We start from the raw sequence: 26,640 nt of genomic DNA on the forward strand, positions 1-26,640 counted from the left end.
TACCAGTTTCACGCCAGCTACGTAGAAGCTTTATACTGGAGTTTCATCACATCGGAAACTTTGTGAGGTATACGATAAATGTCCTCCTTCGTAGCTGAGTGGCCAACGCAGCTGACTGCCACGCGAAGGACCCGCGTTCGATTCCGGTTACTGCAAGGATTTTTCCTCGGTTGGCGAACTGGAACGTGGTGAACTCAGCCTCGTAGTGCCGGCTGAGGAGCTGCTTGACCGAGTAGTAACAGCTCCACATCACGAAAACTGATAGTCGCCGGGAGAGCCTTGTGCTCACCCCACGCCCCTCCATACCGCGTCCAGTGACGCCAGTGGCGGAGGATGACGCGGCGGTCGGTCGGTACCGATTGGCCCGCCGGGGCTGTGGACGAAGTTTACGTGTCCAGGTGCAACAACATTTGAAAGTGGGACTGGTTGTATAAGGACGATGAAACAATCTTAAATTTACTAAATTCGCTTATAAGACAATAGGGGTTTCGGCCACTACCCTACTCTACTCATCAAGAATTCCTCTAAATGTTGGTATCATGTTCCTTGACTTGAGTAAGGCATTCTATACAGTTTCACATTGTTGCTTAGTGAACAGAATACGGGATTACGAGCAGCGAAGGTGGTTTGTAACTGGAAGTAGGACTTACTGGAACATAAAACGGGACGACGTTCTTAACGGGACGATGATATACAGTGATGAAAACGTAATTTCAGGATAAACACATGATAACGTTATCAAGTCTTTAAATGATCTTTTTGGTATCGTCGGAAACTCTGTTAGGCTGTTCACGGACGACGCTATAGTATGTAAGTAAATTGTAACGACAGAAACTGCAATGGAATGTTTAGGTCCAATGGTGGCTTCGGGCACAACGAATTCTCTAGGTGATAATACATTTGCTCTATGGGCTACTACTGTTGGATTAAAATATCCATCTATTTCACATTCACTTCTGAGTAGTTTCGGATGTTTAGCTACATTATCTGTATCCCGACAGCAGTATGTAATACGGCATTGGCCGTTAGATGTCACGAGAGGTGGTGGCGTCAGTATAAAAGAAGGCAGACAGTATTCTGTTATCAGCAGCGCAGTAGTATCAATAGAATGGGTCGGTCAGGAGAGTTGATTGACTCAGAACGTGGAAAATGGATGTCACCTGACTGACAAATCCATCAGCGATAGCTGTACCATTTTGAAGCCGCCCATGTTGACTGTTGGAGGTGTAACTGTGAAGTGGGAACAGGAAGCAATAATAACAGCTAAAGTAAAACAAGGCAGATCTCGTGTACTGATGGACAGGGGCCATTGGGCATTACCGAGAGCGATTGTAAAAAGATCGCGTGAAATGAGTGGGAGAAGTCATTCGTGAGTTACAGAGTGTTACAGCCAGTCCAGCTAACCAGTGAGTGTGCGTAGGGAGTCCAAATGAATGGGGTACAGCAGTCAAACAGCTGCTCATAAGTCACACATTTCTGCCATCAATCGCAAGCTACGCTTAAGATGCTGTAAAGGGCGACGCCTCTAGAGAATAGATGACCTGAAACGAGTGATCTGGAGTGGTATACTCTGTGGCAATCGGATGGAAGCGTTTGGGTTTGACGAATGCCTTAAGAACACTACCTGCCGACATGTGTAGTGCCAACAGTGAAGTATGGAGGAGGTGGTGTTAGCGTACGGAAGCTTTTTTCGTAGTTAGGGTGTGGTCCTCTTATTACGCTTAAGAAAACCCTTTCTGCGGGAGGATATGAATACATTTCACAGAGCCAGACCCCATCGTCCAATATTACAGTCTCTGGCTTCGTCTCTTGAGGAGCAATAGACTGCCATTCCTCCACAGAAATTCAGACACAGACCTCATTCTAAATGTCACCAGCAGAGTTTAACCCATAATAAAGGCGATGAGTGGACTCACACCATAGTAATGTCCACTAGTAGGTGTCCGGATGCAGTTGATCAGATAATGTATTTTCAAATCACTGTGTACTACAACCCATCAATTTGTTCGGTTAAAGCCAAAGTATTCTTAAAGTCACAGTATACAAAAACTTGGGAGGGTAGTCGGAGTTGGGAATTAAGGATATGGAACCAACAGTTTCCTGAACGTCAGTGATGTAGCATACCACTTAGGAATGCAAAAAATACAGGAAGACCTACAGAGATTCAGGGATTTGTGCATGAACTGGCAATCGATTCTCAATAAATGCAATTATTGCGCATAAGAGGATGGAAAGATCCATTATTGTTCCATTACGCCGTTGGTGATGTACCACTGGACACAGACACCTGTCAGTAACAGTTCGAAATGAGTTAAAATGCAATGACCACATACAACTATCTGCAGTGGAAGCAGATCCCTGACTGAAATTCATAGGAAGATTCCTAAGTAAATATAATTCATCCACGAGAGGGGTGTCTGGTTCTTCAGTATTGATCCCCAGACTTATACCATTAGCACGTAACGCTAACAGATGAAATACAGAAGATTCAAATAACAACGATGCGTTTCATCACTGGTTTTGTGACAGACAAAGCAGCAGAGGTGTTACGCATCACGCAGGAGTTGTGGTTAACCCTCTGAATCCTAAGAACAAGAAAAAAATAGAATTTAAAACATTTTCACGAAATTAACCTTTAGTATCGTAGTAAGCAACGAATATAAGAAGAAATTGGCAAGAAGTAAACAATCAATTGTTTTGAGTTTGTTTCACTTCGAAATGTAATTTTAAAATTTTTCGCAAAATTAACGTTTAATGTCATACTAAGCAACGAATATAAGAAGAAATTGGAAAATCGTAAACAATCAATTGTTTTGAAGAAGGGGGCTTCACTTTGGGACCACTGGGAATCATCGCCCATCTACATTCTGAGCAAATGTCCAAATCTGTTACAAATAAAACAACTATTTGGCACCCACCTTGCATACGGTAATCCATGACCTGGCAGGTTACAAAAATTACATAGCTTAGGCGCTATGTCGTCATGTCCCCCCATTTCCCCTGAATTCAGATACACCTACAGGCTCCTATGGCCTTATAAAAGACACCTTCAGAAAGTCCATCCTAATTGACACTTAACCCCTTAAAACACAAGAATGACACATAAACAGTAAATCAAACGTTACTCACCCATCCCCATCATGCTCGTGCACAGGTGACAGTCCTGCTTTCCTTCCTATACTGGTATGGACGAACACTTCCCGATCAACAAGACGTAACAAGAAGTATACGAAAACCCATTAAGAACGCAACCAAACACCTCAGCTACCCCTCTACACAGACACACCTCAATGCTACTTGCTCGACATAAGATGTGGGAGTGGAAATCCGGTACCAGAATTGTAACTGGCACCACTTCTGACACCATTGTTGCGGACCCTCGATGGTCGAACCCGGGACTCCAGTCGGCAGAGCTGAAGCTGGGCCCACCAACGCCGTTTCTCGTCAGGAGGCCGAGCAAGTTCAGTAGCGTCAAGGGGCAGTGCAGAGTGATACAGCGCTATTCGGAAGTATTCCTTTATTCAGCTAGTTTACAGAAGTGTAATGTTGGTGAGCCAGCCGCCCACGCCCTGTTCCGCGAGTCCAGCCGTCTCAGCACTCCTGGACTGCCAACACCGCTGCAGCAGTCATCAAGGCCACCCAACGATGGAAGTCAGCTGCACTCACCCGGTCGCTACCCGCTGAGGCATAACGAATGGCGCCGCTCTACTGCCCGTGATTCCTGAGGCTGTTACGGTCCCTGGTCAATGCCGCCCTCCACCCCATTTGGCCTGCTCTGTCCGACTATGGCATGAAGGTGGTTGTACTGTCACCTGTGGTCTTTGGCTGCTGCTGCTCCCAGGACATGACCGGAGTTGAACTCCTCCCTCCTGGATGCCGTGCCGCAACTTGCCGCTAGTGGTGCTTGCCAGATGGCAACACCCGTGCGGCCCTAATGCTGCTTCAGCGCTGCTGCACCTCCCACAGCGTACGTCTCACCTTGGACCCCAGTACGCCAGGAGGGAAGCGAATATGGCCCGTCCTGGACCCGCTGCAGACTGCTGTCACTGCCCTCCTTCGGGCAGACCGTACAACCTCCAAGTACCTGGCTGCCGTTTCCTCCCACCCCAGTGTTGTGTCCCCAGAGGCGGCATGCAGCCTGAACAAGCACATAGAAACAAAGTGCAGGTGTACACAGAATATTGACAACATTGCTGCCAGACCGGTCCCTATAAGCGTAGACCAGCACAGGACCGACCCAACTCTTGACCACCCTGTCACACCTCATGCTAAAAGTGCCTGACTATTTATACTGCTTTTTTCCCCTCGCTTCTGACATAGTGTCAGAGAGAGACAGAAACTATGGCAGGGGTAAATTCCCATACGTGAGCCACTTACACGTCGTCACTCCGGCTCTGGCCTACTGCCTCGCCTCGTACATCGCAATAACTTAAAGCAACGCTGCAGTTCCCTGCCTCATTGTTGCTCCACTCCAAATAATTCGTACGCACAATACGCCACTGCAGCTCCGCGCCATGTTTACCCTGCCTGGCCTACTGGCTGCTGACTATTACCACACAATGCCAGCAGATTCAGACTTCATCGTCCAACTGTGCCTTTACTGAATTTTTAACAAAATTCCCCTTTCCTGCGACTAAGACTTATACTAGCGTAGCACAATCACCCATGTTATCGTGTGTTATATTTAAAAGCAATTTCGCATTTTTTTCTAGACAAGATCCCATACCTCGAAACTTCCATTAATTCATGACTAAAACAAATTACAGTTGTAAAGAACAAGCAAAAAATGGGCCTAAAATTTAATTATTTTTTTACAAAAGTACATAATTCCACGGTTATTTCATTTTGAAACCTTTCATAAAAACATTAGTACAAACTAAAATTTACATTCAAACCATCCTGTCGGAGCAACATCTGCAACTGAGTATTACAGAAGAGATTGAAATTGCCACTTCAGCTATAAGGTTCTTTTTATTTAGAGTTGGGTTGGGTTGTTTGAGGAAGGAGACCAGACAGCGAGGTCTTCGGTCTCATCGGATTGGGGAAGGACGGGGAAGGAAGTCGGCCGTGCCTTTTCAAAGGAACCATCCCAGCATTTGACTGGAGCGATTTAGGGAAATCACGGAAAACCTAAATCATGATGGCCGGACACGGGATTGAACCGTCGTCCTTTTTATTTAGAATATAATCGGTTCGAGCGGTGATGCACCGCGTCCTGTACTCGCCTCCCCCCCCCCCCCCCCCCCCTCCGCGGCGCTCGCCACTGAATTAGGTTTTAAAGCTCCTAGCCCTGCCGCTGGTTTCTAAAATGCTACATGAAACTTCTTTTTCGCCCTTTTATTGTATTACTGCGTGTAAAACTATTATTAGCTCTAGTCTCTTGTTTATTTTCAGTGTAACACCTTATGATGGCCATATAAGAGCCCGAAATCGGTCGTGTTCTAAATAAATAGAACCTGACAACAGAAGCGGTATTTTCAACTCCTGGCAAATTTACATTACAATGATTTTAGATATTTACTTGTGTTGTCAATTATCACAAAATAGTCACAATCTTTAAGAATCACCTAGCACAATCTCCATGCGAACAGTTGCTTTTGCACTGTAGATGATTGCTACAGTGCACTAGGATATTCGTAGGAGTAGCGCAGTGTAAAACTAGATGTCTCTGTCTTGCAACAGCACCGGTACTTTCATGAGAAAGGCACTGGCACTTTAAAAAAATATTAATAATAAAATCTTGATTTCAGGCAGAAACCACTGGTGCTCAAGGAGTTAAAAATTCGGAAACGTACATTTAGAGAAGAGACTAGAAACAGAGTACATTGCACATACATCCCGTGGAAAGACCGCGGCAGACAATCAGAGAAATCGGGGCTCATAAGAAGGCTAATCACTTTTGACCGTCGCCTTTCCTGGGCCCCCCATGTCCAGACAATCCAAGCCAAGGCACGCTCCTGACTCCGCCTCCACAAACTCCTCTCCGGCCGCACATGGGGTCTGGACCCCTCCACAATCCTCCACACTTATAAATCTCTCATCCGACCCATCCTCTGTGATGCCCATCTCACCTCGATCTCCGCCCCTCCTACCTGCCAGAAGTCCCTTCAAATCCTGGAACGCCATGCACTCCACCTCACCTATCGCATCCGCCTCCCATCCCCCACGTGGCTTCTCTATAACTCAATTCCTTTCCCATACCTCCTCCTCTTCCTTGAACCGATACGGATCCTTTACACCTCCCGTAAACTTGATCCCCCCTCACCCACTTGTCTCTCCCATCCTCTCTCACCCCAATCCGCTGCTGTGCCTGTACTCCTGCATCCCACCCTCTCTCCATCTTACCACACTCCACACCCTTGCCCAAGGTGGCTTCCGCCCCCTCCCGGATGATGCCCTCATCTCTTCCATCTACCCCTCCTACCAGATTTGATCCTCCTTCCTCCTCCTGAGTTTTTCCTGCTAGGGCTCCCTCTTTCCCTTCACTCCCTTTCCCCTCCTCTTTCCCTCTCCTCCTCCCCCCCCCCCAGGCTTCCACACCCCACCATACCCTCTCCCCCCATCCCTTCTTCTCTCCCATTGGCATCCTCCCCACTTCCCTCCTAACCTCCCCTATTCCATGTGGCAGCCCCCCCCCCCCCTCTTTCGTGCAATAGTGTGTCTAGTGCGCCAAAGATCGTCACCCATATGCTACAGTGTTCTCTTTGTCTAAGTGCGTCGGTGTTTATTCTTCAGTGCTCCTTCATTCGCGTGTGCATCTGTTTTGTCTACGTTTGTGTGCAGTGCTGAACTTACTTGTCCCACCAGTGACTTCTGCGAACGCCTTCTTTTCGTTCCTTATGTATGTCTCCAGTTTTTTACCATTCATGTATGTCGGTTTTTATGTCTTCCTGTTTACGGCCTGTTTTCCTATGGCCGAAGAACGGCGTAGAAAGACCGCTACCGGCCTACCTTTTGTAGGGTATGAAAATAACAACAAATAAGAAAAAAGAAGGCTAATGGCCAGTTCCCATGCGCTGTTTGTGTATGGAATACGAAAGAATAGAAATGATACTGGTACCAGTAAAATCCTCCACCACCTACTGTAAGGTGACGTGCAGGGGTAGGTCATATCAGACAATACAGAAATCAGTCCTTCAAGGAGCCCATGACTCATTTCCTCCTCTACCATTGTATATCTGAACTAGTAGCCCATCATTAATGACTTCATTGTCACTGAGACATTAAAGTCTAATACTAGACGTGTTAGTTGTGCACTGCACGCATCGCAGATGGCAAACCGAACACCGAATTGCGAAGTGGCCTGATTATGTGAGTAAATACAGACGTGGGGAAAGCTTCGCTGTAAGGAGCAGAGGCTGGGAAGATGCGTAGCGCCGTAAATATGGCTCGAGAGGGCTTGCCTGCTGCACGGAACCTACTTGCATCCCATGTATGCTGTTAGACCTAGGTTACATTACCGCAAGTTCCATCCTGTTTAAGAATGAGTTAGTAGAGACACTGTCAGCACGACTGATGATTTCGGATCGATTTCTGCCAGTTAGGTCTAACAGATGCATGTTGTATACTGGTGCCTGCACTTCCGTATTTCCTACGTTATCGTAAATCTCGTCTCCAACAACGCTATTATTCTCCTCTAGCTTACAATGCTGGTAAACTGCCATATGAATACTGACACATCCCATCAACCCTGCTCATAGACACATTCGATATCCTCCCTCAACCAAGCTTCTCCCCCTTCGTTCCCCTCTTCTCTCACTCTCCACCTCCCACCACGCCTATGAAATCTGCCCCAATGTTTATCCCTCCTATCAACTCTTCTCTCCGCATCCCAACGTACATCAGGGCTCCTCGTTTCCTCTTCATCTTTTCCTGTCATTTTTACAATATGACCTAGCCCACATCCCTGTCTCTTACTCCGTTTCTGTTTCCAACAATCCACCTCATCACTTATCCCGGTCTCCACAATTACAACCCACCACACCCTTACGAAATTCCTGACGTTCTCTCCTCTACGCAGCCTTTCCCAGGACAAGTCCTAAAGGTCATATTTAGTTTTTCATACCATGAATGCAAATGATGTATGCAGCAATTTTGGAAAACATGCAAATTTTCGTCTTTTTAATTATGTTCGTTTCTGAACTTACCTGGCAGATTAAAACTGTGTGCCGGACCGAGACTCTAACTGGGGACCTTTGCCTTTCGCGGGCAAGTGCTCTACCATCTGAGCTACCCAAGCACGACTGACGCCCCGTCCTTACAGCTTTACTTCTGCCAGTATCTCGTCTTCTACCTTCCAAACTTTACAAAAGCTCTCCTGCGAACCTTGCAGAACTAGGACTCCTGAAAGAAATGATATTGCGGAGACATGGCTTAGCCACAGCCTGGAGGATGTTTCCAGAATGAGATTTTCACTCTGCAGCGGAGTGTGCGCTGATATGAAACTACTTGGCAGATTAAAACTGTGTGCTGGACCGAGACTCGAACTCGGGATCTTTGCCTTTTGCAGGCAAGTGCTCTAGTGCAATATCTTTTCTTTCAGAAGTGCTAGTTCTGCAAGGTCCGCAGGAGAGCTTCTGTAAAGTCTGGAAGGTAGGAGACGAGATACTGGCAGAAGTAAAGCTGAGAGGACGGGGCGTGAGTCGTGCTTGGGTAGCTCAGATGGTAGAGCACTTGCCTGCGAAAGGCGAAGGTCCCCAGTTAGAGTCTCGGTCCGGCACACAGTTTTAATCTGGTAGGTAGTTTCATATCAGGACACACTCCGCTGCAGAGTGAAAATCTCATTCATGTTCGTTTCGATTTTATATGTATTTTAAATCTATTGGCTAAAGGAGATCCTTGTACGACTGACAGCCCCTCGCCGCCCCTATCGACCTATTTGGCATGGGAAGAAATAAAAACAACTGGTCCCTAGGATGAGATGCTCGTGAATTTCGACAGAACATTTGAACTATAAAACGTGGGGAAGCAGGATAGCTGCAGGCAGTGTGTGACCCCATGGTGCACTAATACCGTAGGCAACACGAGAGGGAAATAAAATGAGATGACGAAAGTAATGGGTTACCACCTAATATCGTGTTGGACCTCCATTTGCCCGGTGTAGTACAGCAGCTCGACGTGGCATTGCAAGTCCCCTGCCATGCTGCCTCTACAGCCGCCCGTAATAGCGAAAGTGTTGCTGGTGCAGACAGGATTTCGTGCACAAACTGGTATCTCGATTATGCGCCATAAATGTTAGATGGGATTCACGTCGGGCGACCTGGGTGACCAAATAATTCGCTCTAATTGCCCAGAATGTTCTTCGACAAATCACGAACAATTGTGGCCCGGTGACAAGGCGCTTTGTCATTCATAAAAATTCCGTCGTTGTTTGGGAACATGAAGTCCACGAATTGCTGCAGATGGTCTCGAAGTAGCCGAACATAACAATTTTCAGTCAATAATCGGTTCAGTTGGACCAGAGGTCCCAGTCCATTCCATGTAAACACAGCACACACCAGTAAGGAGCCACCACTAGCTTGTACAATGCCTTCTTCACAACTTGGGTCCATGGCTTCGTGGGTTCTGCGTCACACTCGAACCCTATTATCAGGTCTTACGAGCTGAAATCGGGACTCATATGACCAGGCCACTGTTTGCCACTCGTCTAGGGTCCAACCGATATGGTCACGAGCCCATGAGAGGCGGTGTAGGCAATGTCGCGCTGTCAGCATAGACACTCGCTTCCGTCTTCTGCTGACAGAGCCCATTAACGCCAGATTTCGCTGCACTGTCCTAATAGATATGTTCGTCGTACGTCAGAAACTGCTTACTGCGGTTATTTCACACAGTGTTGCCTCTCTCTTTCCCTGACAACTCTATACTAAGCTGCTGCTCTTGGTCGTTAATTAAAGGCTGTTGGACACTACGTTGTTCGTGGTGAGAGGTAATGTTTGAAATGTGGTATTTTCGGCACACTCTTACCATTGTGGACCTCGGAATATTGAATCCCAACTCTGTAAGACGGAGGTGAAGGTGGCCGCTGGGCTTTAAAAGTCGAGGAGTTCTCGGTGCCCGCCTAAGATGAAGTGTTCCTCCTGTCTGTCCAAGAAAAAATCTGTCTCCGTTCGCTATTATAGAATTGTGCTAGCTCTCCCTGCGTAGGAATTCTCTAAGTGTTCCTCCTGTCTGTCCAAGAAAAAATCTGTCTCCGTTCGCTATTATAGAATTGTGCTAGCTCTCCCTGCGTAGGAATTCTCTAGCATTACGGAAAAGACTGAAAGTTCCGACCAACGATCAGTTCCGAAATACGAAAGCTATTCGGAAAGTAAGATCCGATCGGGCGCGAAATGGATCCCACACTAAAAATTCGATGAAGCTTTGCACAGATGTGTTGGGCAGTGTCTCTAGTACGCTCGTCGATCCTAATACTTCGCTCTTTTCAGTTCTGAGTGTAGAGAGCGCGTGAATATTCCTAGGAAATGGTGTCTCCCGCCAAGTATGAGGACCTTATGAGAGATTTCGCCTGACATTATGCAGCCCACATAACACAAAAGTCATGTGTGTCTTTCTTCATGTCAGTTCTCCGCCATACTCTGCAGAGGCAATGAAGACGTTCGTGCAGCGTTTCCGATGGGAAGCGTTTCATCACCCACAACGCAGCTCGTAATTGTCTCCCCCTGAGTTTCATCCCTGCTCACATAAACCGCTGGCTATGAAAACAACATTTTGGTACAGACAACGAGCTGTAGACCAGTGTAGAGAATAGACGGAAAGCACAGGTGGCTGCCTCATATGACGAGGGTATTCGAAAGTTGGTACAACGCTACGACAGAAGTCAGAGCGGCGACTACGTAGAGAAGTATCTGGAAGATGTGGCTAACTGTTGGAAATAGAACATTTTTGACTTTCACTGTTGTTTCCATTTCGCTACCGATCAGATCTTACTTCCTGAGTAGCTCTTGTATGGTACTAAAACCTCTTTCCTTACGTGTTTAAACAATGATGTTACCTGTCTCTAAAGTGGGGGCAGAATCTCTGAGTTCTTTCCCGTAAAATTGTGACATTCCGTCCTGACAAATGAAAGGGAAGGTAAGTACACACACGCGAGCCCATCCTTCACCTACCAAATAATTTCCGTGAGGCAGCCAGTGCTCGCTTTACAAGTTCGATTAAAAGCACCTGGCTTCTTGGCAGAAAGAATGGCGAGCGTTAAAAGAGTGAACAGAAACCAAAGGGATAGGCAATAATTGTAATAGCACGTACTTGATTGCATATTCAAGTGCACTACTCATATTACGACTTTAGGGGGTCTCCTAATTGAAATAAATGAATGATACTTTGATTACGTATCATATCGTCAAAAACTGCCACGTAACATTAGTAAATGAAGGTCCACCTCAATCAGCTTCCGACGAACACTGTGAAGGAAAGTTCATGCAACTGAGATTTGGATTCGCGAAAGGCCGTTGTTCACACTGGCACATACAGCGGCGCGTCCACAATAGGTCAAAGAACGCAGAGACTAGACAGTAGCCGACTGCAGGTGTTTAGCGCAATCCGAACAGTAGCGGTTTTGCATCTTTTCAAATGGCATAAGGTGTCGAGCGCACCGACAGCCCAATGAGACGTTCAATCTTCTATGTGTAGAGGATATGGTTTAGGTTGGAAGTGACGTTGTCGGGGGAATTTTTCGTACGACCGTTGCAGAGTACTGTGCCAACAGGATTAAAAGGGTGGAACGGTTGATTAAGTTTGGATCACATTTTACATAAAACGTTTATTGAAACTTTTATTACATTTAACATTAACCCACTTTAACATTCCTAAGCCAACTCACATGGACTCACAGCTCAAAGAAATATGAATTTAAGAACGAGCCAAACTTACTTAAAAGACTTAAGCCTTCACTTATATGAATCACTTAAGAAAACAGTCCAGAAAATAGCCGTTCACCAAGACAGCTTTAGCCAAAATGTATTTCAATTCTTTAAACAGGTTTGCCAGTAACAGTAGATTCAGAAAACACAATATCAGAAAAAAGAAAGGGTGACACATAACGCAACAGTCAAAATTCTTATCTCAATAAAGAGTTAATATGCTTGAGGAAAATATTCTTTAGCTAAGGAAGGCCAGCAAGTGCGGCGTAATTGTAAAAGATTAAACCAGACAATGCACTCATACAACCATGACTACCAAAGGAAATTCTTGATCATATGGTTCTCTTTGAGAAATTATCACGCAAATATAGAAAATGAAGCTTCCTGGAAACTTTTACATCAGTCATAACGAAAACTATCTTCCATCACATCCAACTAACATTAGAATTATGCTTTATAGCAGCTGCAGTATATTCGGGATAACACGAGACACAAAAAACATTAGCTGCTCTTGTTCACTACGTGCTCTCCTTCCCGCATATGACAGGCGTTTAGCACATCGATTCTTCCAAGTAATAAATGTAAAGGGAATCCGACCTGCAACAGACCATAATTAAAAGCCAGTGTAAGTGTATTACCTTAAGGCAGTTCAACACTTCTTCCTTTTACTACAACTGCTGGCCAGCGTAAATATCAGTACACATTCCAGTAATTGACAGTTAATCGCATGAATATAACTCGGTTTCAGAAAATAGTAAACACAAATATCAGCGCCAGTAGAAACACTCTGTGTGCTTCAGTACAAGAACACTGTCTCTGGGTGGACTCATAAGATAGCTCATTGCCACCCAAGACGGCACTCAGCAAATACGACAGCGCCTTTTAGCATAAAGAGCAAGCGCAGCCCAGGCTCGCTACACACACCGCAAATGCACTCTTCCATCTTTCAGGCCCAGTGGGGTACAGACGTGTCTGATATACAGTCTTTGCACCTGTCTGATATACAGTCTGAGGCACCTTGCACGGTTCGCAGGGCTCCCCCCCCCCAACCACCACTCTTCCCAGCCCCCCCCCCCGTCGGATGGGCATGGGTGTGTGTGTTGTCCTTAGAATAAGTTAGATTAAGTAGTGTGTAAGCCTAGGGACCGGTGACCTCAGCAATTTGGTCCCATAGGAATTTACCACAGATATCCTATACAGTCTTTCAGAGCACACTTCAAACCAGCTGCGGATATCTGTTTACAAGGAAAGCCGCCACAACTGTCTGCTTCCTCATTCAGCTCCGTATTGTCACTGCCCACTTCCTCCTTGCTGACCCACAGATAAACATCCTTTCTGGCAGCGGTCTCGTAAATCGCAGACGGTAGAAGTACTGCCAACTTATGTCATACGTTGGAGCAGTGCCAACCTTGGCACACCATGACATGGCCTCGAGTTTCGTGAACCTGACCAGGGTGTTTATTTAAACACCCCTGGAGATCTAGTGTTGCCCTTTGTTCTACACGTACAGTTACGTGTATGCTGAGGGCACTTCCGCCTTCCAAAATGACAGCCTCCACATTCGAATGACTGCACGCTTACGCTCGCGGCTTGACGAATACACTGGCAGCCAATCGCAACTCGACTGGCCCACTGAATCACTCGATCTTCATCCCACAGGAAGCGTTTTTCATTATGTGGAACAGCGGGTGACGTGTAGCAATCAACATCCCACTACCCACCCCTTTTCAGTACTTCTACGGGATCTAGTCACGAACGAGAGGCTCTAATTCAGGATTGGTCAAGCATTCCGCCCGCGGGTCATGCCCTGACACGAGTGCCATAGAGTTCAAACGGGCTTGCGCGTTGCCCCACCACCACGCTACGCTGTCTGAACGTGAGGGGGAGAAAACTGCGAGCGCGCCGCATTTAAATGGCAATGCAGTCAGTCGCACTACGTAAGACTTGGTTTTATTTTTCATGTTTTTAAACAACACACATAAAACACAAAACAAATTTTCAGTATTCTTTAATTACGATTTCCGCAGTGAAGACATATAATGTTTATCTGGTATAAACCGTCGAGATACGGACAGACGCAGACAATTTCACAGATTTCCGCCCTCAAATTGCCACAAAATCGTGACTTATTTAGATTCATAATCGTAAAAACGTCTTTACACACATATGTTGATGAAAATAGTGTACCACTTTTGCAATCTTATTATGCAGACGTGGAAACTCTACCCGAACAAAGCAATGAAGACGTACCGGACCGTGTTAACGCTAAAGGGATTTGTGTCTAAAACGGGACTTAACTTGCAGATCAGTCACTTGTAACTGCACTTCTTTTAGTGTTATTTCAACTGAAAAGGCAAACGGTCTCGAAAACATATGTAAGGGTAGCAGTGTCCTCAAAACGAGTAGGAAACTAAACCCGTAATTCTTTCAAGGCCACGATGAATTCTTCAAACCTCGCATTTTCTTTAATGCCATTGAGCTTAGGGAACTCGACTGTGTTTCTCAGAATGTGCCCCTTCTTCACATGCATACCCAACAGATCAGAAACAAGTTGTTTCTCTCCTTGCTATGTCCTACTGTGGGCAGTGTGCAGTCACGTCTACTTAAAATGTGAGTTCTGCAGTTCATTCTGAATGTTTCTTTTTCCTTCATAAATTCAACAATAGTGAGTTTTAAATCGAAAAATCGTCCCAGGCATGCCCCTTCACTTGACCAATATGTGAAGTCCTTATGCTCTTCGTTCAGGTCCATCGAAAAATGTAGCAACTGACAGTGGAATGATATGTTTAACTACAGAAACTTTCTTTTCGAACGACCAATTTCTTTAAACGCCCCATGCCTGTAAATTTAGCACAAAATGCTTCTTGATGTGGAGAACAATGAATACAACCTGTCGGTCATTGAAAATTTTGGCTCTTTCATTGCCAAATAAATCTTTACGTTCTTTCTTCATTGTTCCGTAATGTTGTTTCATAGCAAATCTGCAATACCCGTCGCTTATTCGACTGCATAATATAGACTGAGCATTCCTATCCCTCTCTCCTACAATTTCCATTCATTTATAAAGGCTTGTAACGATAGATCGCTAGCTGCCATTTTGTGCGGACACTGGATCTGTGAACGTCCTCCATAGCAGGAACAAACAGTGGAGGGTAAACAGCTCTGACACCACGATTCTGCCGAATTTTCGAGAGCTGTACCGACCGAAAAAATGTCACACAGCAATACTGAATGAAATATGACACAAAGGAACTACAGTTATTGGTTGCGAGCGGACATTGATTGAAATCAATGAGGAAAGTTGAGAATTTGTGAAGGGCTGGATTCGAACCCAGGTCCGCTGCTTACTAGGCAGATGCTCTGACAACCAATACCCTTTTTCTTGCACAATCATATACAAAATTAATATTGAAGTCGCCACATATAACTAGTTTCTTGTACTTCCTATAAAGTGAACCAAGAACCCTCTATAGCTTGAGCAGAAATGATCTGAAGTCAGAGTTAGGGGACCTATAAACAACAAACTTAGAAGTTTAGTTTCATTAAATTCAACTGCCCCTGCACTATATTCAAATATTTGTTCAGTGCAGTGCCGTGATACGTGTACGGACTCAAATGGAATATTTTTTTTTTACGTACATGGCTACTCCGCCACCCCGCAAGGGACTCCTTGAGAAACAGCCAGCTAATCTTTATCCTGGTAAAGGAAGCCTCTGAACTGTAAAATTATTTAAGTGGTGCTCCGATATACCAATAATTTCAGAGTCAACATCTATAAGCAGTTCACTAACTTTATCTCTTGTTAGATCGCTTACTACTGCTACAGTGGCAGGTTATCAAGATTTAAGTAAGTTGGAACGTGGTGTTACAGTCGACTTACGAGCGATGGGACACAGCATCTCCGTGGTAGCGATGGAGTGGGGATTTTCCCGTATGACAATTTCACGACTGTACCGTGAATGTCAGGAGTCCAGTAAAACATCAAGTCTCCGACATCGCTGCGGCCGGAAAAATATCCTGCAAGAACGGGACCACTAGTCATCGCAGTTGCACAGACTACCTTAGCATGCCTTCCGTCAGACCTAATTCTCAGTTTGTCCACACACTACAAATGTCGTGCCCCTTGCCCATTATCCATCAGGATCTAAAATGCTGTCTGAAATGTCGCGCTGCTGCGAGTACCTTAGAAAAGCCTGGACAGGCCGGGACTTGGCCCGCCCGCGGCACACTCACCCTCCATGCGTGAAGTTTGGCTCGCCGTGGCCGGCCCTGCTCTAACTGATGAATCAGACGCTTCAGCTGGATACGGAATCCAGCTGAATACGGAATTCTTGAAAAAACTTGTGGATTCACTCCCTCGCCGAACCGAGACGATTATCTAGGCTATACGTAGGCCTAAATCGAATTAACATGATGCCTCTTTAAGGGGAGGGGGGAGGGGCGTCTCTACTATTTTTTGTCTAAGTACAACCACCGGACTTAGACGAAGTGAAGAATGCAATTAAAAACTTAAAGAATAATAAATCAGTAGGAGAAGACTGCTGTTAATTAATTAATAAAAGAAATACGGGTAAATGAACAAGTGCCTAAGGACTCGAGAATGGGGAACAATCTGTCCACTACATAATAAAGGCGATAAGCAGAGTGCACCAATTGCCGCGGTATTACTCTCTTAGATACAACGTTTAAGCTATTTAGTAAGATTTTAGCCTCTCGGCTAGAATACTTGGTGGAAATGATACACGGAGATTATCAGACTGGTTTTAGGAGAAATAGATTCATAATAGACCAGATTTCCTTACTGAAACAAATGCTAGAGAAATTTTATAAATAGAACAAGCAAAGTATTTTAGAATCTCGCTAAAATGAGTGAGGCTGAGTCAAATGACCATGAAAGCAACAGTATGAAAGTTCAGAACGGAGCAAGAGTTGTCAGGGGAGTTGCACATGGGGAGAGCGCTGCGGCGGGGAGATATGCTCTCCCGCTGCTCTTTAACTTAGCACTAGAGAAGGTAATTCGGCAAATACCAACAGACCACAAGAGGAACCGTATTTAATCGGAAGGCCCAGATGGTGGCACACGCTGATCATGTAACATTAACTGCAACGAATATCAAAGCCTTGAAGGATAAGCAGCGTCGAAAATTAGAACTGGAAGTTAATATAGATAAACAAAATATATGATGATGCAAGATCCTGGTGGGGGTAGAGGAGAGACTTCAATAAAAATAACTGGGAAAGAATACCAAGAGTGGAAATGTTTAAATATCTAGGCTCGATGATAACAGATGATAATAGCAGCAGAAATTCAAGAAAGGACAGTAAGTGGAAACCGATGTTATTATACCTTGCAGATTGTATTCAAGTCCAGGAATGTTAGTGGGAATCCAAAAATCCTAATATATTTGACTATATTGAGACCTATAGTAATGTACGGATAGGAATGCTGGGTGATGGGCACAAAGGAGGAAGGCTGGTTATTGAGATGGGTAACGAAGATTTTGTGAAAGATATTTGGGGCGGTGAGAGAGGAAGGAAGATGAAGAATAAGGAAAAATACAGAACTACAGACTATTTTTGCGCAGATAAATATTACGAAATATAATAATAATGATAATAATATACAGAATTTCGTCTTCCAGCCATAAACAGGGAATTCCCGTCAGTTACGGGATAGTGGATTGTGAGCACATAGCTGGAGAACGATAGGAATTCATAAGTGTTCCATCAGGTTCAGGTCAGCAATTTTGGTGGTCAAGACATCAAAGCACGCCAAAAAGGTTCGAAGCTATAATCTATAAGGTGGTGATTGGATTAACTATTAGGTAATTGTGCAATTAGTAATAACATGTATTTTCATGTAAACTTATATTTATACTAGTGTCTTTTATTTCATACAGACAACGGCGTACACTTTCTTGTGGAACTATGTATGTAAAATGCAGGAAGATTTGCAAAGGTTTGATGATTGGTGTAAAAGAGCTACATAAGAGGTATTGATTTTAGAGGTGCACAGAAAATATATGTCCAAGTCAGAGGAAATCCACTCAAGAAAACCACTGAGTCAAAAATATCCAATCTCCGCAATACCTGTGAAATGTAGTATGGTAAAACGTCTCAAAGCGTTTTTTACCACCAGAAATCCGGAGTACGTCGTACAAGGTTGTCAGCAGGACGATACCGGCAAATGAAAAACTAACTGGTACACACCTAGTCAGGACAGACGCGTGACAGCTGCAGTGAACCAGACACTCTGCAGCACACGCTGCACAGCACAGCATTCTGTGCCGAACAGTTGCATGCCTTCGGAAAACTAGTAAGCTAACACATAGCCTGATAAACAGAAACACGCCGAACTACATTAAGAGGCGAAGAAACTGGTACACCCGCCTAATATCATGTAGGGCCCTCGAGAGCACGCAGAACAGCCGCAACACGACGTTTCACAGACTCGACACATGTATGAAGTAGTGCTGGAAGGAATTGACACCATGAATCGTGCAGGGCTGTCCATAAATCCGTAAGAGTACGAGGGGGTGGAGATCTCTTCTGAACATCACATTACAAGGCATACCAGATACGCTCAATAATATTCATGTCTGGGGAGTCTGGTGGGCAGCGGAAGTGAGCCAGTATGCAGCAATTCTGGACGTGTGGGGTGTGGTATTGTCCTGCTGGAATTATCCAAGTCCGTCGGAATGCACAATGGACATGAATGGATGCAGGTGACGTGTCACCTATCAGATCGTATCTAGACGAGTCAAGGGTTCCATATCACTCCCACTGCACACGCCCCAAATCATTACAGAGCCTCTACCAGCCTGAACAGTCCCCTGCTGACATAGATACAATTTTAAACGAGACTCTTCAGACCAGACAACATGTTTAAAGTCATCAACTGTCCAATGTGGGTGCTAATGGGTCCAGGAGAGGCGTAAAGCTTTGTGTCATAAATGGTGTACGAGTGGGCCTGCGGCTCCAAAAGCCCATATCGATGATGCTTCGTTGAATGCTTCGCTTCTTGATGGCCCAGCATTGAAATCTGCAGCAGTTTGCTGTCACGTTGAACGATTCTCTTCAGTCGTCGTTGGTCCCGTTCTTGCAGGATATTTTTCCGGCCGCAGCGATGTCGGAGACTTGATGTTATTGGACTCCTGACATTCACGGTACAGTCGTGAAATTGTCATACGGGAAAATCCCCACTTCATCGCTACCACGCAGATGCTGTGTCCCATCGCTCGTGCGTCGACTGTAACACCACGTTCCAACTCACAAAATCTTGATAACCTGCCACTGTAGCAGTAGTAAGCGATCTAACAAGAGATAAAGTTAGTGAACTGCTTATAGATGTTGAATATGAAATTATTGGTATATCGGAGCACCACTTAAATAATTTGACAGTTCAGAGGCTTCCTTTACGAGGATAAAGATTAGCTGGCTGTTTCTCAAGGGGTTTTTTGCAGGGTGGCGGAGTGGCCATGTACGTAAAAAACAATATTCCATTTGAGTCCATACACGTATCACGGCTCTGCACTGAACAGATATTTGAATATAGTACAGAGGCAGTTGAATTTAATGAAACTAAACTTCTAAGTTTGTTGTTTATAGGTCCCCTAACTCTGACTTCAGATCATTTATGCTCAAGCTATAGAGGGTTCTTGGTTCACTTTATGGGAAGTACAAGAAATTAGTTATATGTGGTGACTTCAGTATTAATTTTGTATATGATTGTGCAAGAAAAAGGATGTTGGTTGATCTCCTAAATTCATATGATCTGATGCGGACGTGTTTTTTCCAGCTAGGGTGCAGGCAAACAGTAGCACAGCCATAGACAGTATTTTTAATCATTCTCCATAATTAGATTGGCATTCTGTTAGTAAACGAGTGAATGGCCTTTCAGACCATGATGCACAAATTTTAACACTAAAAGGCTTTTGTACTCAAACAAATGTCACATATAATTTCAAACTATGTAGAAAAGTTAATCCAACGGCAATAGAGAGTTTTTTAAAACTCATCAAGAAACTACAGTGGTACGATGTTTATAGTACCGATAACATAGCTGTCAAATATAATGCTTTCCTTAAGACATTTCTGATGCTCCTTGAGAGTTGCTTTCCATTAGAGCGTTCTAAATGAGTACTAGCAGTAAAAGGAAGCCTGGGCGGCTGACTAGTGGGATAAGGATATCATGTAGAACAAAGCGGGAATTATATCAAAATGTTAGAAGTAGTCACGATCAAGCTACAGCTGCCCAGTACAAACCGTATTGTAAGGTGCTTAAAAATGTTATTAGGAAGGCAAAGACTATGTGGTGCGCCAATAGAATAGCTTATTCACAGGGTAAAATTAAAACGATATGGTCAGTTGTGAAGGAAGTGTCTGGTCAGCAGTGCTTTCTAAAAACACGCGTAATACTATAGATAAACTGAATTCTGAACTCTTTTATATACGAAACTATCAAATGACATTTCAGTCCTTCGACACAGTTTTGAATCAATTAAGTTTTAATACCGTCTCTGTTCTGTTACATCTGGCCTAATACAAAAATCCGAATGAAAATGGTCTGCTGAAGCTGCTCGATGTTCTTTCGGACACTAGCGGGTGAAGATGCCCAGAAGACGTGCCCGGAAATCAGGAAAAATCATGACATCATGTTGCACTGGCAGACCCACAGCACCCGCTTAGATAAGGAAAATTTGTCTCCATGTAAGCATTCAGAAACATATATGTAGTTTAAACATATTATTTTCTTTTTTGCTTAAAATATTTGTTATGAAACCTTATAATATCTAGATTCTAGATGTGTAAGTGGTAAGTTCCTATCAGTAACCATGATTTGGTGAAAACTGAATTGCTCTTTGAGTGGCCGTTTTATATCCCCCGGTCCGAAGAATCGCCCTACAATGTCAATATTGGCTCTTAAGCTAAAAAATTTGATGACCACGGCTCTATTCGGCATCGGCCTCCCAGTAACACTTAGCAGAAAAATTTTTTTGTGTCAAAGCGTTTCCAATTTACAATGTTTAATTAATTATGGAACTCCATAAGAAAATAATAAAAATTCATTAGAAAATCTAGAATGTATATAACTTCAATATTTTGCGCTTGGATTGGGCAAAGAGATTGTTTACTGTTAGACTATGCTATTGGCGATAAATAACAGGAGACAGTGACAACCATAAAATATCCAGTAGTTACTATCCGGGACAACCAGAAGTGGAATGACGCTGTAGGAAAAGCAGATGGCGCTACAGCATCCATTGGAATAATCTCAAGGAAATTTAATTTGTCCGAGAAGGAAATATCTTGAAAACACTTTTAAGGCCGATTCTTGAGTATTGCTCATCAGCCAGGGAACATTATCAGGTTGAATTTATAGAAGAGATAGAAAAGACCCAACGAATAACACCACACTTAGTCACCAGATCATTTAGTCGGCGCGAGGGCGTCTCATAGAAGCTCAAGAAAGTCCAATCGCAGACGCTACAAGAAAAGCTTCGTGCATCACCGAGAGGTTTACACTTGAAATTCCGACAGCGTACATTGCAAGAAGGTCCCAAGACCTTTTTCTGTCGCATTACTTACTTTGTAAACGTGATAAATTCCAAATTGCAGTGTACTTCGAAGTAACGTTATGTCCTCCTGTAACTGATTGTGTAAGTCTATTCAAAGGTCGAAAGAAGGAAACGACTACCACATCTAATAACTAAAAGCCTAATTAAGCAGTACGTTGTTCAAATCAACCTTTGTGTTGAGGAGAACTTCACCTTTGCACTGAGGTGACGAAAGTCACGGGATACCTTGTAATATACTGTCAGACTTTCTTTTGCCTGGCGTTGTGCAGAATCTCGACGTGGCATGGTCTGAACGCGCCATTGGATGTCCCCAGCAGAAATACGGAACCATGCTGTCTCTGTATCCGTTCATAACTGCGAAAGTGTTGCCGGGGCAGTATTTTGTGGACGGACTGACCTCTGCTTTATGTCTCACAAATGTTGGATAGGATTCATGTCGGCCGATCTGGCTGGCCAAATCATTCGCTCGAATTGTCCAGGATGTTCTTCAAACCAATCGCGAAAAACTGCGGCCCGATGACATGATATCGTTATTTAGGAATATGAAGTCCATAATTGTTGCAAATAGTTTCCAAGTAGTCGAACATAACCATTTCCAGTCAATTGTCAGTTCATTTGGACCAGAGCGGAGGGCCCAGCCAATGTCATGCAAGCCGGCAGCTGTGGCCGAGCGGTTCTAGGCGCTTCAGTCCGGAACCGCGCGGCTGCTACGGTCTTAGGTTCGAATGCTGCCTCGGGCATGGTTATGTGTGATGTCCTTAGGTTTAAGTCGTTCTAAGTCTAGGGGACTGAAGATCTCACATGTTAAGTCCCATAATGCCTAGAGCCATTTGAACCATGTCATGTAAACACAGCCCAGTTTTGATTACAAAATATTGCTCCAGAAGTTGGACCATTATGGTATATGGAGAGTAGGTCACAGTTGGTTGGCCTCTTACCTTAACAAAAGACAGCAAAGGTCATTGTTCACAGTGTTGAGAAGGGCTATGATGTAGGGTCGGAGTGGGGATCAGTGGGGATCAGTGCTGGGGCCATTCCTGATCCTTATTTACATAAATGATATGCCCTCTAGTATTACGAGTAACTCTGAAATATTTCCGTTTGCTGCTGACACTAGCCTGGTAGTAAAGAACGTTGTGTGCAACATTAGTTCTGTTTCAGATAGTGCAGTTCATGACATAAGTTCAAGGTTTGTAGAAAACAAATTAACGCTAAATCACAGTAAGACTCAGTTTTTGCTGTTTCTAACACATAATTCAACAAAAGCGGACGTTTTAATTTCACAGAACTGGCGTATGATTAGTGAAACTGAACAGTTCAAATTTTTAGGTCTTCAGATAGACAGTAAAATGTTATTGGAAATTCCACGTTCAGGCTCTTGCTCAACGATTTACTGCTGCCATTTTTACTATTCGTACGGTATCTGCAATAAGTGATAGTTCGACAGGAAAAGTAGTCCACTTTGCTTATTTTCATTCATGACGTATGGTATATTTTGGCGTAACTCTTCTCATCTCAAAGGATGTCTTTGACTCAGAAACGGGCGGTTCAGGCAATAAGTGGTGTAATTACGCCAACCCCTTGTCGACCCCTGTTCATTAGCCTGGGTATTCTGACATTGGCCTCTCAAGACATATATGCTTTACTATCGTTTCTTGTTAACACTATCACCTTATTCCCAAGACTTAGCAGCTTTCACTCGGTTAATACTAGGCAGAAATCAAATTTGCATTTGGAGCGTACTTCCTTGACTCTTGTGCAGAAGGGTGTGCATTATACTGCTACATCCATTTTCAGTAACTTACCACAAGAATTCGAAAATCTTAGCAGTAACCCACGGACTTTCGAATCGTAACTTAAGAATTTCCTCATGGATGACTCCTTCTGTACTGCCGAGGAGTTCCTTGAAAAATTAAGCTGAATCGTGTGTTATATTGTTGGTTGCGTTTACGTAAACTTATGGCTTGTCTTTTTTTGGGTTCATAAACGCTTTATTTTATCTGTTATTACTTTTATGTTGTAATTTCATGTACTGACACGTTCCATGACCTTGGAGATTCTCTCCTCAGTTTGGTCCTACGTAAGTAGATGTGCAAAAACAAAAAAAAAAAAAAACAAAAAAACATTACAGAGCCACCACTAGCTTACATATGCCTTGTTGACTGGCTGCGCCACACTCGAGCGCTACCATCAGCTCTTATCAACTGAAATCGCAACTCATCTGACCAGCCACGGTTTTCCGTTCGCCTAGGATCCAATCGATATGGTCAGGAGCACAGGAGAGGCGCTGCATGCGATGTCGTGGTGTTAGCAAAGGCACAAAGGCACTCGCCTCGGTCGCCTGCAGCCATTAACAATCAACGCCGAATTTCGCCGCACTGTCGTAACGGATAAGTTCGTCTCATGTCCGACATTGCTTTCTGCGGTTATTTCACGGAGAAGTTTTTGCCTGTTAGCTGTGACAATTCAGCAAACGCTGCTGTTCTCGGTTGTTAAGTGAAGGCCGTCGGCCACTGCGTTGTTCGTGGTGAGAGGTAATGTCTGAAATGTGGTATTCTCGACACACTCTTGACACTGTGGCTTTCGGAATATTGAATTCCCTAACGATTTCCGAAATGAAATGACCCTTGCGTCTAGCTCCAGCTACCATTCCGTGTTCAAAATCTCTTAATTCCCGTCGTGCGGCGATAACCACGTCGGAAACCTATTCACATGAACCAGCTGAAGAGAAATGACTGCTCCGCCAACGCTCTGCCCTTTTATACCTTGTGTACGTGATCCTACCGGCGTCTGATATACACTCCTGGAAATTGAAATAAGAACACCGTGAATTCATTGTCCCAGGAAGGGGAAACTTTATTGACACATTCCTGGGGTCAGATACATCACATGATCACACTGACAGAACCACAGGCACATAGACACAGGCAACAGAGCATGCACAATGTCGGCACTAGTACAGTGTATATCCACCTTTCGCAGCAATGCAGGCTGCTATTCTCCCATGGAGACGATCGTAGAGATGCTGGATGTAGTCCTGTGGAACGGCTTGCCATGCCATTTCCACCTGGCGCCTCAGTTGGACCAGCGTTCGTGCTGGACGTGCAGACCGCGTGAGACGACGCTTCATCCAGTCCCAAACATGCTCAATGGGGGACAGATCCGGAGATCTTGCTGGCCAGGGTAGTTGACTTACACCTTCTAGAGCACGTTGGGTGGCACGGGATACATGCGGACGTGCATTGTCCTGTTGGAACAGCAAGTTCCTCTGCCGGTCTAGGAATGGTAGAACGATGGGTTCGATGACGGTTTGGATGTACCGTGAACTATTCAGTGTCCCCTCGACGATCACCAGTGGTGTACGCCCAGTGTAGGAGATCGTTCCCCACACCATGATGCCGGGTGTTGGCTCTGTGTGCCTCGGTCGTATGCAGTCCTGATTGTGGCGCTCACCTGCACGGCGCCAAACACGCATACGACCATCATTGGCACCAAGGCAGAAGCGACTCTCATCGCTGAAGACGACACGTCTCCATTCGTCCCTCCATTCACGCCTGTCGCGACACCACTGGAGGCGGGCTGCACGATGTTGGGGCGTGAGCGGAAGACGGCCTAACGGTGTGCGGGACCGTAGCCCAGCTTCATGGAGACGGTTGCGAATGGTCCTCGCCGATACCCCAGGAGCAACAGTGTCCCTAATTTGCTGGGAAGTGGCGGTGCGGTCCCCTACGGCACTGCGTAGGATCCTACGGTCTTGGCGTGCATCCGTGCGTCGCTGCGGTCCGGTCCCAGGTCGACGGGCACGTGCACCTTCCGCCGACCACTGGTGACAACATCGATGTACTGTGGAGACCTCACGCCCCACGTGTTGAGCAATTCGGCGGTACGTCCACCCGGCCTCCCGCATGCCCACTATACGCCCTCGCTCAAAGTCCGTCAACTGCACATACGGTCCACGTCCACGCTGTCGCGGCATGCTACCAGTGTTAAAGACTGCGATGGAGCTCCGTATGCCACGGCAAACTGGCTGACACTGACGGCGGCGGTGCACAAATGCTGCGCAGCTAGCGCCATTCGACGGCCAACACCGCGGTTCCTGGTGTGTCCGCTGTGCCGTGCGTGTGATCATTGCTTGTACAGCCCTCTCGCAGTGTCCGGAGCAAGTATGGTGGGTCTGACACACCGGTGTCAATGTGTTCTTTTTTCCATTTCCAGGAGTGTATGTGCATGTCGCCATCCCGTGACTTTTGTCACCTCGGTGATATCTCCTTTATAACTTATACAAATATTTTTACTTTTGTTGCAGTCTGGTGAGGTACCTGAACATTGTGATGAGTCCTATGGCGATGATGCAGTTGGCGGTGGGCGCTATCAACACCTGCATGGTGCTGTTTCCGGCCACATATGTAAGTTCGCACACACTTACCATACGTATCTGATCTTAACGCGTCTCACAGAGATGCTTCTAGGAGTTTCAGGAGGCTGCAGCTAGGTTGACAGGAAATACGGTATACATCAGGCACTCCGAGAAATTGTCTGTCTATGATGAGGCGTCTCAGATCCTGGATCTTTGGAACAACGCGCACCTTAGTGACTGTCTAGTCATCCCGAGAACGCGCCCTGCGTTGTAAGTCTTCAAGCGGCAGTTCGGAAAAATTCGGCTGGCTTGGACTCTTAACAAAACGACCTGCGCCGAAAACACATGAAGGCGTATGCAATTTCTAGAAAATGTTATTTTCCTTTGAACATAGCTTCGATATTAAGACTTCTTGGTGTACTGACGAAAAAAACACAATACCAAAAAATAATTAATGTAGAGTAATGAAATTTCGGGAATAAATTTGTCAAGGTAACACATTTAAATGATTAACTTTGCGAGATCCCAGGTTAATGTAAGCGTGAGATAAGCAATTGCAAATGTGAAATGCCGTACATTAATAACCGCTGTAACTGTCAGGAAGTTTAATGCAATCATGCAGACGTCAATGCATTGTGTTGTACGGGAGCCGGATGTCAGTTAATTGGATGGAATTCGATGTCTGTTGCACTTGGTCGGTCAATACAGAAACGGTTAATCCTGTTCGTGGATGACGCTGGAGATGTCATCCGATGATGTCCCAGATTTGGTGACTGAACAGGCCAAGGCAACATGTTGACACTCTGTAGAGCATGTACGGCTACAACAGCGGTATATGGGCGAGAGT

General features: G+C 45.0%; 1 protein-coding gene across 1 annotated transcript in view; it reads left to right on the forward strand.

Annotated features, from left to right (window-relative positions):
* LOC126482186 (uncharacterized) overlaps nt 1-26,640 on the forward strand; it is a 53,563-nt gene that overhangs the window by 17,063 nt on the left and 9,860 nt on the right. The window contains exon 2 of the mRNA XM_050106165.1: nt 25,743-25,842. Within this exon, the coding sequence (XP_049962122.1) occupies nt 25,743-25,842 (100 nt within the window). The remainder of the gene's footprint in view (nt 1-25,742; nt 25,843-26,640) is intronic.

Source organism: Schistocerca serialis, chromosome 5, assembly GCF_023864345.2.
Source record: "Schistocerca serialis cubense isolate TAMUIC-IGC-003099 chromosome 5, iqSchSeri2.2, whole genome shotgun sequence".
Lineage (NCBI taxonomy): Eukaryota > Metazoa > Arthropoda > Insecta > Orthoptera > Acrididae > Schistocerca > Schistocerca serialis.